The sequence below is a fragment of the Talpa occidentalis genome, unplaced genomic scaffold, assembly GCF_014898055.3.
Source record: "Talpa occidentalis isolate TD23 unplaced genomic scaffold, MPIMG_talOcc4v2.1, whole genome shotgun sequence".
Classification (NCBI taxonomy): Eukaryota; Metazoa; Chordata; class Mammalia; order Eulipotyphla; family Talpidae; genus Talpa; species Talpa occidentalis.
The window spans coordinates 147,403,537-147,417,038 of record NW_026555331.1 but is presented as its reverse complement, the minus strand read 5'-3'; the positions used below and the strand labels follow the sequence as shown (position 1 = coordinate 147,417,038).

The following is a 13,502-nucleotide window of genomic DNA, read 5'->3' as shown; positions in this document are numbered from 1 at the left end:
GGCAAATGAAATGCTCTGTCTGTGAAGCTTCTGGATGATTGGTGAAGAGCTAAACACTCCCCAGGAGATTCAGGCTTGAAATATGAGAGTTATTTTAATAAAGCCCTGACATATGTCTATGAATATACCTGGTGTTTGACATATGGACCAAGGCTTTTTATAAAAAATATATAAAATTGTTCAAGGACATACCTTGACTTAATTACAAACTCAGCCCCATCAAAAACCCAAAACAGAAAAAAAATCCAAACAGAAAATGATGTTCTTAAAACAATTTGCTCAAGTTTATATTGTTAATCACTGCTAAAGCCGGGACTCAAATTCAAGATCCCCATCTTCTGAAAACTAGAGTTTGGCTTACCTCATGCTTTCAAGAGAAAAGAACGATAATTTTCCTGACCCCTGAACACATTTCATTTTCAACAAAGATCTGGCTAGACTTTCAGCAATCCAGACTGCCTCCCACTTTAGGCATCTCCCCAAAGGATGTGACTATAGCTCGTTTTAGCCACTCATAAAATCAAGATAATGAAACCCAGGCTATGGGCTCAGGTCTTCACAAGGGACTTGCTATTTGTCGTCACGTACACCTGAAGCAAACAACCACCAGAGCAGATCTGTCCTCATTAGAGAATCTAACAACACAGGAACAGTTTGGAGCGGGGATGCTGTCTTCATTGCTGACAAAAGAGCATCTCCATGCCTACCTGGGGGTCTCCCCACGTTAGATCACAGAGCCCCACAGCCCAACGGGGAGATTTTCTAATGAACTGAAAGCTTGAACTCTGATCGGGGTCCACCCTGTAAGGATGTGAAGCTTGAAGTTATCAAAAGTCAAAAAGAAAACGACAGCCATTCGTGACCTTTCCACGCCCAGGCTCCCCCCTAGCGGTCCCACTCCACATCGACCACCTACTGGACTTTGTTTCCACTTTCGGCAAAGAGGGTGTGACTCAAACTACTGGTCTGGCCCAGTGGGATAAATCCAATGGGAATCTTACTGAAGGAAGCCTGGGGGAAGAAAAGAAAAAAGCTTTACTTTCGTGGTCAGAAAATCAGGCTGAACAGAGAGGCACAGAAGTGTCTACTATGAAAAGTAGCTCACCCGCATCCCTGTCTCCCTCCCTTTGCAGATCCCTCAAATAGTCATCTGATAATACTGAGAGCAGTTTCTAGAACAGCAGTCCAGGAAAAAACAGGACTTTGAGTTTGGAAGAAAATTTGAGTACTCACCAGCAGGAACTAGTTAAAAGAAATTTGGTTAAGAAAACGAGGGTCTTCAAGATGTTCCATAAATGCACTAATGTGACAGGGACTGTATTATGCTGTCACACTATTTGAAAAAATTGTATACACCATTCAACTAAAACTGTCTAATGTTTGTACAGTGACTGATGACAGGGGGAGTGTTCTATAAACTATCTCAGGTGCAAATAAGGCAAAGAGAGTAAGAAGTTCAAGTAGTAGCAGGAGGTAATGACTTAGCAGTGCTTTAATTAAATGCTACAAGTAAACAGACATTTGAGCACCATCTATTACCATCTTTTTTTCTCGTTATTTATAAAATATTTTAGACTATCATAGAAAAGTATAAAACACTGTCACAAACACCCACCTACCCAAAAAGTCATATTAACAAATGTTACATGTTGCCATATTATCTAGCTGCCTACAATTTTTTTTTTGATATACGTAGAAATAAATAAATTTAAGAACTTTTTAGCAGAGTGACTGAACCAGGCAAAAAAATTAAAAAATAAAAACAAACTAAAAATGGTAAGATACAATTGAATTCCCTTCTCACTCTTCTTCCAGAGAAAACCATCGTCCTGAGATTGGTGAGACTCCATTCATATTATTGTTCTTTAATTACAGATTTTAGGTATTCATTAACAGTGAATCTTATGAATTTTAAAACTTTGTAGACATGCACAACATATTTTGGCAAGTTTTTTACTCAGTATTTTCTAGATTTAAACCTGTAGATAACTGTAAATCTAGTACATTGATTTTCACAGTTGCATGGATTTTAATATTTAATATGTACCCCAATTTATTTATGGAGGAATTCTTTGAAGACAAGATTCTATTAGAAAATCTTATATTTTAAGCAACTCTTAATAACAGTCATTAGATGCTCTCAGGTAACCAAGGGTTATAAAAGTGCCCTCTGACCCAGGCGGTAGACTTTTATTTTGCAGAAGCACAGCTTGTGCTTTAAAAACGGAAAATGGAGAGAAGCAGTGAAAGAAGGAAGAGAGGTAAAAAGAACAGAAAATCAAAAGCTAAAATCCAATCACTTTTTTTTTAAAGCTCACCTCATCTGCTCTTCGAAGAACTCCAGTAATAACCTACAAATGTTAAAAGAAAAAGTTATAAACAACATGTATCTCCTTTATCATGAAAGAACTGGATTCAACTGTCATGCCACACAAACTTTTTCCTATTTTCTAGCCAGAATCTGTATCAGAAGATGCACTGCCTCCTAAACACCTATTAGCCTTCAACAGAACCAGAGCTGAGATAAGATTTCATTGTTGATTTAGGATCAATAGCACAGTAAGAGTTAAGATAAAATAATGATAAGACATCCACATTATATTGGCAAAATTATGTTTTAATTTCACCAATGTGATGCACATATCAATTACACACAAAAACTTAGTTCACTATTACAGTTTAACTAGTTTAACTTACTACAGACAGCACGTACAGGGAAAAAACATTTTCTTTTTCTTTTTGACACTAAGAACCTCGTCTCTTTCTTTTCAGACCTGAGATTGAATCATGACTGCAGTTAGTATGTCACTATTCTGAGAATAGGAGGCCTCATTACCTCCATTCTTTGCACGTCTTCAGTCACACGTTATATCTTAGTGTCACCAAAACGAGATAAATCTGTCAGATTGAAGGAGGATCAGGGAGACACATTGAAGATAAAAGCAACGGGGGACATTTTTACCAGCACTATCATGCCACTTTATGAAGGTTATGTTTCAGATTAATTTAAAAAGAGTAGTAACAGTTGATTTCAGTGAAAATCAATAAATTATATCTCAAAAATAAAATCAATTGTAAATACTAAGTCAGGCAAGCACACAGAATTCTGAGTATAAAATATGCACACCCCAACAAATATACCCCTCAGGAAAAGGTTGTGTGTGGAGATGCTGAACAGAAATGGTGAGTTAAAGATAAAAGGACACTTCTCAATGAGACAGATGTCCTCAGTTTATAAGTGAGAAAGCTGACTTGCCATTAAGTGACGGAACTCACATGGCTACACGTGGGTGAACAGAGATCTAGTTCCTGGTGCTACTTGCAACTATTTGTACCTAAAATATAAGGAAATAAGCATCCAGGACATATTAAGTCCACTGATTTAAACAACACCTTTTAAGATCGATACACAGGAGAAGGGGTAAAGCTGTTGATACAGCACAGCAGCATAGCTTGGATATTTAAAGAGATTTAGCGGGAAGAAATGAACTCAAAATTTTTAATGTTCAGTTCTGGTAAAAACAAGTTTCCATCCATTTTTTGCACAAATAACGAAATGTATCAGCTTGAAACAATGGCCATTCTCAAGCTTTCTGCTACACCTTTGTTGGCTATCTTTCAAAACTGAGCACTGAGTATTGTTATATGCACATTTTAATTAATTTTGGGGAATAAATAAAATCTATGCTATTTCTGTAACACCTAGGACATTTATAAAATAGAAAGCTGTCTATCAAAATACATTTTTCACTGGAAAAATGGATTTATATAAAGTGAAAATTAGTTGGCAGATTTCAGGGTAGGCCAGCCCATGGCAAGTATATTTGCCCTTATTCCCCCAGAAGGAATATGAGTTAAGATTTTTAAAATATTTTTAATTGAGATTGCTATACTGACATTTGTTTCTCATTCCACATCATCTTCAGCCAGGTTCTATTCACTTGCAGTTCTCTGAATAACTGCTGGGAGCTTGGTCAGAAGCACCTGGAACACTGGTGGGGGGATGGTGCGGCAGTGACTGTCCACACAGAGGGCTGCACTGTGAGAGTCTGCACCTCTTCGGTTCACCTGGTGCAGGTAACCCCTCCCCAGGCTGTGCTTCTTCCAGGAAAGATTCCTGAACAACTTCACCTTCTTTAAGGGCAGATAACTTAGAAGGTCCAGCTCTCTCCTCAATAAGCTTTTCTGCCTTTGCTCTCGAATCTTTATTCTTGAAGTCAGGGTCACTTGGTCTCTTGCGGGGTCAGGCAGCAAAAGGCCCATGGTCCTAGAACCTCAGAGCTGCTGACCACTCAGACCTGATCCCATTAGCAGAGGTTTGCACTCAGTGTTTCTTGTTAGTGAAAGCAAAGACAAAGGGGATGATAGCCCCTGTATTAAAATATATTTTGAACTTGAATTTTTTACAGAATTTGTTTTTTATTTTTAAAATGTAATACACATCTTGTAAAATCTGAAAAATACCCGAAGGAAAAATACTTTTCCATAATCGTAGCATGCAGGATATTATCATTAGTCAGTTAAGTTTTGCTTAGTATATTTCCCTCCAATCCTTTTTTATCAGTGTATATTTTTATATGACTGGGATTATGCCAAACAGACAATGTGTATCTTTCTTAAAAACATTTTGTGAAGTACAGGCTGATGGCAATCTTCTCCCTTCATCTCCGACACCTCACTGACTTTCAGGATTAAATGGGGCTGTCTCCAGGTCTACATCAGTCTTTGTTGGCATGCTATCAATATTCTTCACACTTCATTAAAAAGTCACAAAAACAATTACAAGATCATTAGCACAGCTTTTTAAAAAGCAGCTCACTAAGGCTCACATAATTGCTAAGTCAAACAGTGCTGTCTTCTGGACAGTGCTGTCTTCTGCTTGCTCCTGATCCCTGAACACTAATGAGACCAGCGGCGGCAGCAGAGGGTGAGCAGGAAAGAGGTTCGGAATGAATCACGGCACACAAGATGGAGTGATGGAGGGGTCTGAGGGCACCCACCATAGGGGGTTTCTAGTACCCAGTGAAAGTCCTAGGCTGCTGTGTGGTAAAGGAGCACTTCCAGGACAAGATACTGTTCTCAATGGGCCTAAGGCAGCACTGGACATGGATTTTCAAAAAGGCCGATGCATACGCCTGAACACACAGGCTTCTTCCTCGAGGCACTACGAGGAGGTAACATCACACTTCATGGAGATGTGAGAATAGAAGAATGCCTTTAAAGGGAATTTCTAGGTTTATTTCATAAGAAATAGTCCTCATAATTGAAACTACAATTCCATAACAAACAGGCTACCTTGTAAGTCCTCATAATATAAAGAAGTTTATCAGACTCATCACCATTTGTCTGATTTGATTTTATCAAACTTAAACCTGCTAAAGCGAAATTTTATGTGCTGGGAATAGAGTTTAGACAAAGCAATGACACACAGCATGCACTTGAAAAAATCAATGCTACCCTTATTTCAGAGAGTAGCAATCCTAAAAGAATGGATTAAAAGAAAATAATTTCCTTAAATTAGAACCACTTTGTGCTCTAAGATCTAATTTCCACTTTCCTCACTTTCGACATGGTTTCAAACTGAAAAATGGCCATACCTCCTGCAGGGTCCCGTCTCCCCCAGCCACGATGATCATGTCAGTGCTTTCCATCAGCTCCAGGAGCTTCTTGGCTTGGCCCTCATAATCTGTCTGAAATACAATGAAGGTTTTGGTAAATTTATCATCCTTGAGTCACAAGGTCAAAGGCTGAAAAACATGGGCTCTTTTCTCTAAAGTTTGACACTGACTCTTTTCTCAAATTCTACATAACTGATAGGCGTGAAAAACTAAAGTAATGATGTAATTAATTTTATACTTTTGCATCTGGAGGAACCTCAGAAACCACCTAGTGAGCTGCTTGCTTTAAAAGTAACACTTCTTGTGACTTTAGCCATCAAAAAGTAAAAGCGATTTGCCTGTTGTACAGTAAACTAGTCAAAGGACTCCTTCCCAGTCCAGTGCATGCTCTATTACAGCCTTTACCAGTGCTTTTCCTTGGAGTCAAGTACACATGCGAATACAGAGACGCAGAAGTGATGAAGAGAACACAGATTTGAGAGCCCAGGCAACCTCAATTAAATCCCACTGTGCTGCTTTTCAGCTGAGTGGACTTAAACTTTTGGAATCTTAATTTCCTTATCGATGAAATTTTTTGCATTGGGGAAGGGGTCATCATAACTTCCTGTAATACTGCTGCAAAGCAGTGCATAGAACAACTAGCAAGGTTAATTACTCTTAACTGGAACTGTACTAAATAAATGGAAGTTTTTTTGTTTTGCTTTAACTGTCCAGGAAGAAATACAGCTATGACCCAAAGCAGTTATAAGCAGTTTACCTAAGCCTTCCCATTTTTACTGAGAAAATTTCCTATCAGATACACATGTATATTTAAACCATCTAAGCCACAGCCTTTAAAATCAAATGTTAAAATTTAATGGGCATATAGAAAGAAAAAGAAAAATACCAGATGGTCTCACTCATAGTAGGAATTTAGAAAACCAAAATAAGGGACCAGGAAAGAGTAATTATAATAAAGTAAAAATCAAAATCATCAAGCAACTATAAGCCAGAGACATACTACAGGGGAGGAGTCAGGGGGTGGTGAGGGGGAGGGGAGGAGGGATTACGGTCAAAACAAGGGGGGTGGGAATTATATGGGGACTATAACCAAGATGAAAATGCATACATTGTGCAAAAGTGAAAAATGATGTAAAAATATATAAAATAAAAATATAAAAAATAAAATGTAAAAGTAAAATAAATAAATAAAATTTAATGGGCATAATGCACTCACACTAAGATAGGGAAACATGCCTCCGATTGAGGCTTTAGCACACCCACTAATTGGCAAAAATTAAAGATCTGGATTTCTGACGGGCCAAAGCACACAGAGGGAAAAAAAAGGAAGTCTCTAAGCTAACACCAGTTAGTTTTATTCTAAAAACAAAAAGTTCTGGCTTTATAGTTGTACATTTGCAAATATTTCATTTTAAAAAAAGCATGTTAATCTTGATTAAAAGGATGGAGTGTAAGCACCCCAAAGCAGAACAAGGGTTCACTGAGAACAAGGCATTCCAGACTATCCTCTTCTCCTCTGACATTACTAGATCAGCAGCTCTAGAAAACCAGACAGGAGAGCTGCTCCTCAGCAAGACAGTTGGCAAGCTACAAGGCGGAAACAATACACCAGAACAAAATGAGGAGAGCTACTGCAGCTGAGTAATACCTATCTCAAAACGAGACGATGGGTGGGGAGACATCAACCAAGATGTAGATTCCTGGGGACATTTCCTTCGGACTCGCCCTGTCCCAACCCAACACTTGATCTACATTGGAGATGTTGGTAATTTACTGAATATGTAAATGCTACAAGTCGATGACTTGCATTTCCTCACTCCTGTAACCTCATCCTTCATCACTGTCTCCCCTGTGCTCCAGCCACACTGGCCTCCTTTTGTTCCTCCAACACGCCATGGACATTCCTGCCTCAGAGCCTCAGACTGGGCAGTTTGCTAGGCCTGCATTCTCTCCCTCCTGCATCTGCAAGATGCTCTCCTCGAAGGGAGGGCTCGAAGGAAGGGATGATCCAATGGCGAACAGGGGCTGCTTAGCGCAGTGAAACTGTTCTGTGTTATACTGCAATGGTGGATTCATGTCAGATTTGAAACCATGCCCCTTACGAAGATACTGGGAATAGTTCATATGGAGAAGCCTGGAGGGAGAATTATGGGCACACTCTTTATGTGCTCCAAGGACTATCTCACAGAGAAAGACGATGTTATTTCACATGACCTCACGGAACAGAAGCGGGACCTGCTTCAGCGATTCTTGATCCACCTGCATGTTAGAATCGCCTGGGTTTTTTTTTTTTTTTTTTTTTTTTTTATGTAAACATGGATGCTTAGACTCCACTCCATGTCAGTTACAACTAATATTCAGCCAGAACTGAGAACCAAGGACTAATGTGTAAAAACTCTGGTAAATGAATTCCCTAGCAACAACGTGCTAATAGTGCTGTCCTGAGATAAAATAAGCGGTCCTAGAGACTAGCAGATTTCAGGTTAAGCGGGAAGCAGAGTTCTAGTTAGAAAACACATGCTTTAGAGTCAACAGAGCTGCATTTTAGATCCCAGCACTGTCACTATTATTTGTGTAACTGGGCAGGTTTCTAGATGCTTGAGTCCTCAATTTTCTTATTCATCAAGCAAACTCTTCACTGGGCTTCATGTGATTTTAATAAAATCATACACACGAAGTGTGACAATTTCATTTCCAGGATGATGGTAGTCTAGGTGCGCTGCCACAGAGTTAAAACTACAGGGTGAAATATGAAGAGCATCTCTGACACATCGATATGTTAGAAGGAAGTAAAGAATATGACGCCATACAACAGAGAAGGAATACCATGCCAAAATGTGCACCCAAACAGTAAGTGCTTTGAGGACACCCGGTGCACCAGGTGAATCTGAGCTCTGATTTTTAAGACATCACCAATCTCAGGAGTGGAGACAAATTCCCGACTTGCTCAAGGTTGACTAGTATGCTGGGAGAGCCACACGCACCTTAAGGTTGAGAAACTACACACTCAGTTTGAAGTGGAATAAAAATAAAGCTGAACTATCCTGACTCCCTTCTTTATCCCAAAGGACTGTGAGGAGTATTTTCTGTTTTGAAATCTGTTGCAGAAAGAAAGGTGTATAATTCTTCCCTGAGAATTCATTACTTTGAGCTGGTCCTGACATAGGTAAATAACCCAAACTCACACTGCCTGATAATTTGAAAGTTAGGAATTTAATTCAAAGAATTCCTTTCTTGCATTATGCACTGAGAAAGAACAACCTTTCTGTGGTATTTCTGCTGAATATATAGCCTAACTACAAAACTAGCACACAAAAACCTAATGCGTTACTTGTGTTTCTGTAAGCAAATTATGAACTAGTAGAAAGAGAAGTCAGGGAAACTATTCCATTTACAACCTCATCAACAAGAATTGCATACCACAAAAAAATTTAAGCAATGATGTGAAAGACCTGTCTACTAAAACTATAAGACTGTTGAAAAAAAAAAAAAGAAACTGCAAAGAAATGAAATTATATTCCATGCTCAAGGACTAGAAAAATTAACATTGTTAAAATGGCTATGTTATCTATAGCAATAGCCAGATTCAAGGTAATCCCTGTCAAAATCCCAATGGCATTCTTCACTGAAATGGAAAAAAGATCACTGAATTTTATTTGGAATTATAAAATATACAAATAATATAAGCAATTCTGAGAAAAAAGAACAAAAATAAAGGTATCACATTCCCCAACTTCTAATGATACTACAAAATGATAGTAATCAAAACAGTATGGTATTGGAATAAAAACAAACATACACATCAACAGAAGATAATATAGAGCCCAGAAATAAAACCATACATTTGTGGACAATTAATTTACACCAAAGGAGTAAAGAGTACAAAATGGAGCAAGGAAAGTCTCTTCAATAAATGGTGCTGGGAAAACCAGACAGTCACAAGCAAAAGAATGAAACTAGATCACTAACATCACATATAACAAAGAACTCAAAATGGGCTAAAGACTTGAATGTAAACCATAAAATACACAGAGGAAAAACACAGATAAGTTCAGTACTGATCTCAGGGATTCACTGGGGACTCAATTGTAATGGCAAAGAAAACAAAAGCAAACAGCAACAAATGGGACCACCTTAAACTAAAGAGCTTCAGCAGGAAGAAACCATCTCCAAAATGAAAATACATTCTATTAAATACATTTTCATCTGACAAGGGGTTAAAATCCAAAAAAATATAAAGGACTCACACAACTCACCAACAAAAATCCCCTTAACAACCCACCAAAAAAATGGGTGGAGGACTCATCCTCTTTTCCAAAGTTTTTTTTTTTAATTTATTTTTTTTAGTAGCTGCTTCTTTTCTTTGCAGACCCCCTGCAGAACTAGTGCCCCCTGCAGGGTACAAGTCCTACTTTGGGGACAGTGGATCTGCTTTCCATTTGGGTTCCCCAGTCAGGATTGGCAGTGCCCCAAGGGGGCCACTTGCCTCCAGCTCTTCTGAGTCCCTCCTCTGTCAGTGGTCTGGGACTCCCTATTCCTCAGAAGCCCCTAGAAGACTTCTCAGCCTCCCTCTCCCATTTTCTCCAAAGAAGACATATAGATGTCCAACAGACATGACAAGATGTCCAGAATTTCATATTAGGAAAACGCAAATAAAAACAATATCCCCTCACCCCTGAGAATGGCTATTACCCAAAAAACAAGTGTTGGCAGGCATGTGGGGGAAAGGACCGTTTCATGCTGTTGGTGGGAATGTAAATTGGTGCAGTCATTAGGAAAGCAATATTGAGGTTCCTCAACACTTAAAAACAGAAACGCCATGAAACCCAGCTATCTTACTCATGGGAGTTTGCCCCAAGAATACAAAAACACTAATTCAAAGAGAGAGCCGCACCTCCACGCTCACTGCAGCATCATTCACATTTGTAAGAGTGGGAACCAACCTAAGTGCCCAGCAACAGCTGACGAGGTAAAGCCAAGGGGTGTATGCGCACAATGGAATACCATTCGACTATATAAAAAGATGAAATCGTGCCATTTGCAACAACCTAGATGGACCTAGAGGGTGAAAATTCATAGGATAAAGATACAAGTTAAAATATCAGAAAAGAACAGTAGGAAAAAAATTCAAAGAAAACAAGAGACAGAGATTAATGAAACAAATATAAATGAGAAGAAAGTCAAAAAATGGTTGCTGGCAAAGATTAACAAGTTTCTGATAAGATTATGGAGAGAAAAAAAAGAGAGGGCACAAAGAAACAATATAAAGATACTTATTATTACAGATTTTAAAACTTACAAAGAGGATAGTATAAATTCAAGACGAAATACAACTAAGTACTTTTAGAGCCAATAAAGAAATTGAGTCAGAAAAAAAACAATTTTCCCTGAAAGCTAGTCGCAGGCCTAGACAGCTTTACTTGTCAGTTCAATCAAACATTCAAGGAAGAAGTGATATCTGCCTCACTCTAGGCTCTCTCACACGCACATTCTGCAATACACACGACAGCTATGAAAATGTTAAGTGCATCCCACACGTCCTTCCGTCTACGGAGGCAGACAACAGGAGACTGAGTCTCAGACAAGGTGCAGAGGAAAGCTCAAAACCACACAGTAAATTGAACTAAATAAACTTAATTTCTATGATTTAATACAAGTGTGTATTATTACAGCTAGGGAAACCAGTCTTACAAACATAATAGTGTTTTCACCAAATGCACACACCTACGCAAACACCATATGTGTCACTTAAAAGCCAATAAATCCTCTGAAATAGCACAATTTTTCTTAGTTTCATACTCTGCTTACCTCAATCTCATAAATTCTAAAACCTGACTTAAAATTCCTTACCAGACACAATTCTGCACCAGTGAAAAAAATGTTAAACTGCCTGTGGAATTACCAAGAAATTAAGTACTGAAACTTGAAGGGTTTTATTTTTCTAGGAAAAGCATTCTTAAAAGCTACAACCACTTTCATCTTTCAAAAGACAATAATTTCACATGCCCTCTTCAGTTCCTGCTTCCATCTAGTCCTACTCCAAAAATGAAAAGCTAACAATACTCTGAAAATCCAAAACTGCTTTTATTAATTATAAGTACAGGGACACAGCAGTGATTTCTTGTTCCTGTCTTCTTAAGCGAAAAGTGATTTTGCTAAGACGCCAAGAGAATGTGTTACAAGGACCAGGAGGTGGGTAAAGTCAGCGCTCCCGCTGTGCTCACCTTCACTACAGTCACATCCATGCCAGATAAGTGCAGAATCGGGGCCGCATTTTTTTCAAAGAGAGTCCGGGCTTTGCTGCAGACAAAACAAAGGGGAAAAAAAAATGAAATATCTTGATATGAGTTCTCAAGAGAAGAAGAAAAAACCCAACATCTTCTCTAGAGTAGAACAAAAAACAGACTGAAGCACAGGTTTCCTTATTTGTTTAAGGACAGGAAGTTCAATGAGTAATGAGTGTCTATGGATAGCAACATACTCTTTTGCCCTGAGGTGTCCAATATACTATTTACTATGGTGAGTTCTTGTCTGTCTAGAATGCTTTGCTGAGGAAGAATGGACGCTAGATGCAGCGTCACTCAAACAGTCCTTATTCATTCAACAACTATTTATTGAGCACCTACTATGTGCTAGAGATAGGCACTATAACACATCAAACAGACAAAAATACTAGCAACCTAAAGATAACTGTATTAAGTGCTCGTGGCACTTACCTAATAGTCCAGTGGTGAGAGGGCAGGTATTAACCATAACATAGCCCATAAGATCTGAGGGAACAGATTAAACCAAAGAGAACATAGCTTAATTATAATTTAGTGGACAGAACCTTTGAAGGGAAAAGGCATCATTTTAAACAAATACTGGAGATATTACTAGAGAGGAATCTCTATAGACAGAGCAAAATTCTTTTCCATGAAGGCAGAACTTTGGTGAGGAAAGGAAAAAGTAATAATCTAACAGAGCTACAAAATCATCAGCAGTTTCCCTAAATTCTCAGGCCCAGTCCTGGGCTGCCCTCTGACTACACACATGAGGAATTTTCACTTTGCATGATGATTAGTGATTTGCAAGACAGTCTTCAAGACTAGACTAGAAACCTTGCCAAAACAGACACCAAAACTGTACTGATCCTTGAATCCCTTCCTCACGCCCCACACCCCCACCAGTGCAGCCTCCAAGTCAAATACACATTAAACATGTCAATCAGTTGAGCAGCCTTCTATCCAAACACTTTCAACCATCACAGAAGGGGAAAACAAAAATGAAACCAAACTAGCAAGTTCAAAACAATCAATGTCTAACTTTTATGGTCACATTTATTCTATTCACTTCTCTTTCTAAAGATTTTTTTTTTTTTTACCAAAGACTTGCATCCTTTGACTTAAAAATATTTTAAGCTAGAAAGAGGTACAAAGGTAGGTAATGAGAAGCATGTATAATTATGCATGCACAGACCAAATTCAACATTCTTTAAACCAAAACAACCACAAATAGAAGACAGAATACAAAACATTTCTTATTATTAATTAAAACTGAAACTGAGAAGCCTGGACAAATTTTCACAAGGACAATTCAAAAGAATATCTCAAGCCAAGGGCCCTCTTGAGCATGAAATAAGCAAATTAAACAAATATCCCCTCTCTTTTCTATGGCCCTGAATGTTTACTGGGATGAACATGAAATGCTAAGTGGAAATTATTCCTCTAGTTTGTAGAGTCTGGTGCTTAACCCAACAACAAAGAGTTGAGTTAGTGATTGTGAACATTTCTTCATCCTGGGTTTCTTTCATCCTGGGTTTCTTTCATTAGCAAATTGACAAGAACGGATTATTTGGAAGTAGTTCAGATCTATGTCTGAGAAGCAAAACTCTAGAAAAGTCTC

The 13,502-nt window shown here is 38.4% G+C and overlaps 1 protein-coding gene across 4 annotated transcripts in view; it reads right to left on the bottom strand.

Moving 5' to 3' along the window:
* AGK (acylglycerol kinase) overlaps nt 1–13,502 on the bottom strand; it is a 71,259-nt gene that overhangs the window by 23,090 nt on the left and 34,667 nt on the right. For all 4 annotated transcript variants that reach the window (XM_037514605.2, XM_037514596.2, XM_054692733.1 and 1 more), the window contains exons 5-8: nt 11,843–11,918; nt 5,598–5,690; nt 2,319–2,351; nt 917–1,011 (exon numbers count right to left, since the gene is read on the bottom strand). In XM_037514605.2, the coding sequence (XP_037370502.1) occupies nt 917–1,011; nt 2,319–2,351; nt 5,598–5,690; nt 11,843–11,918 (297 nt within the window). The remainder of the gene's footprint in view (nt 1–916; nt 1,012–2,318; nt 2,352–5,597; nt 5,691–11,842; nt 11,919–13,502) is intronic.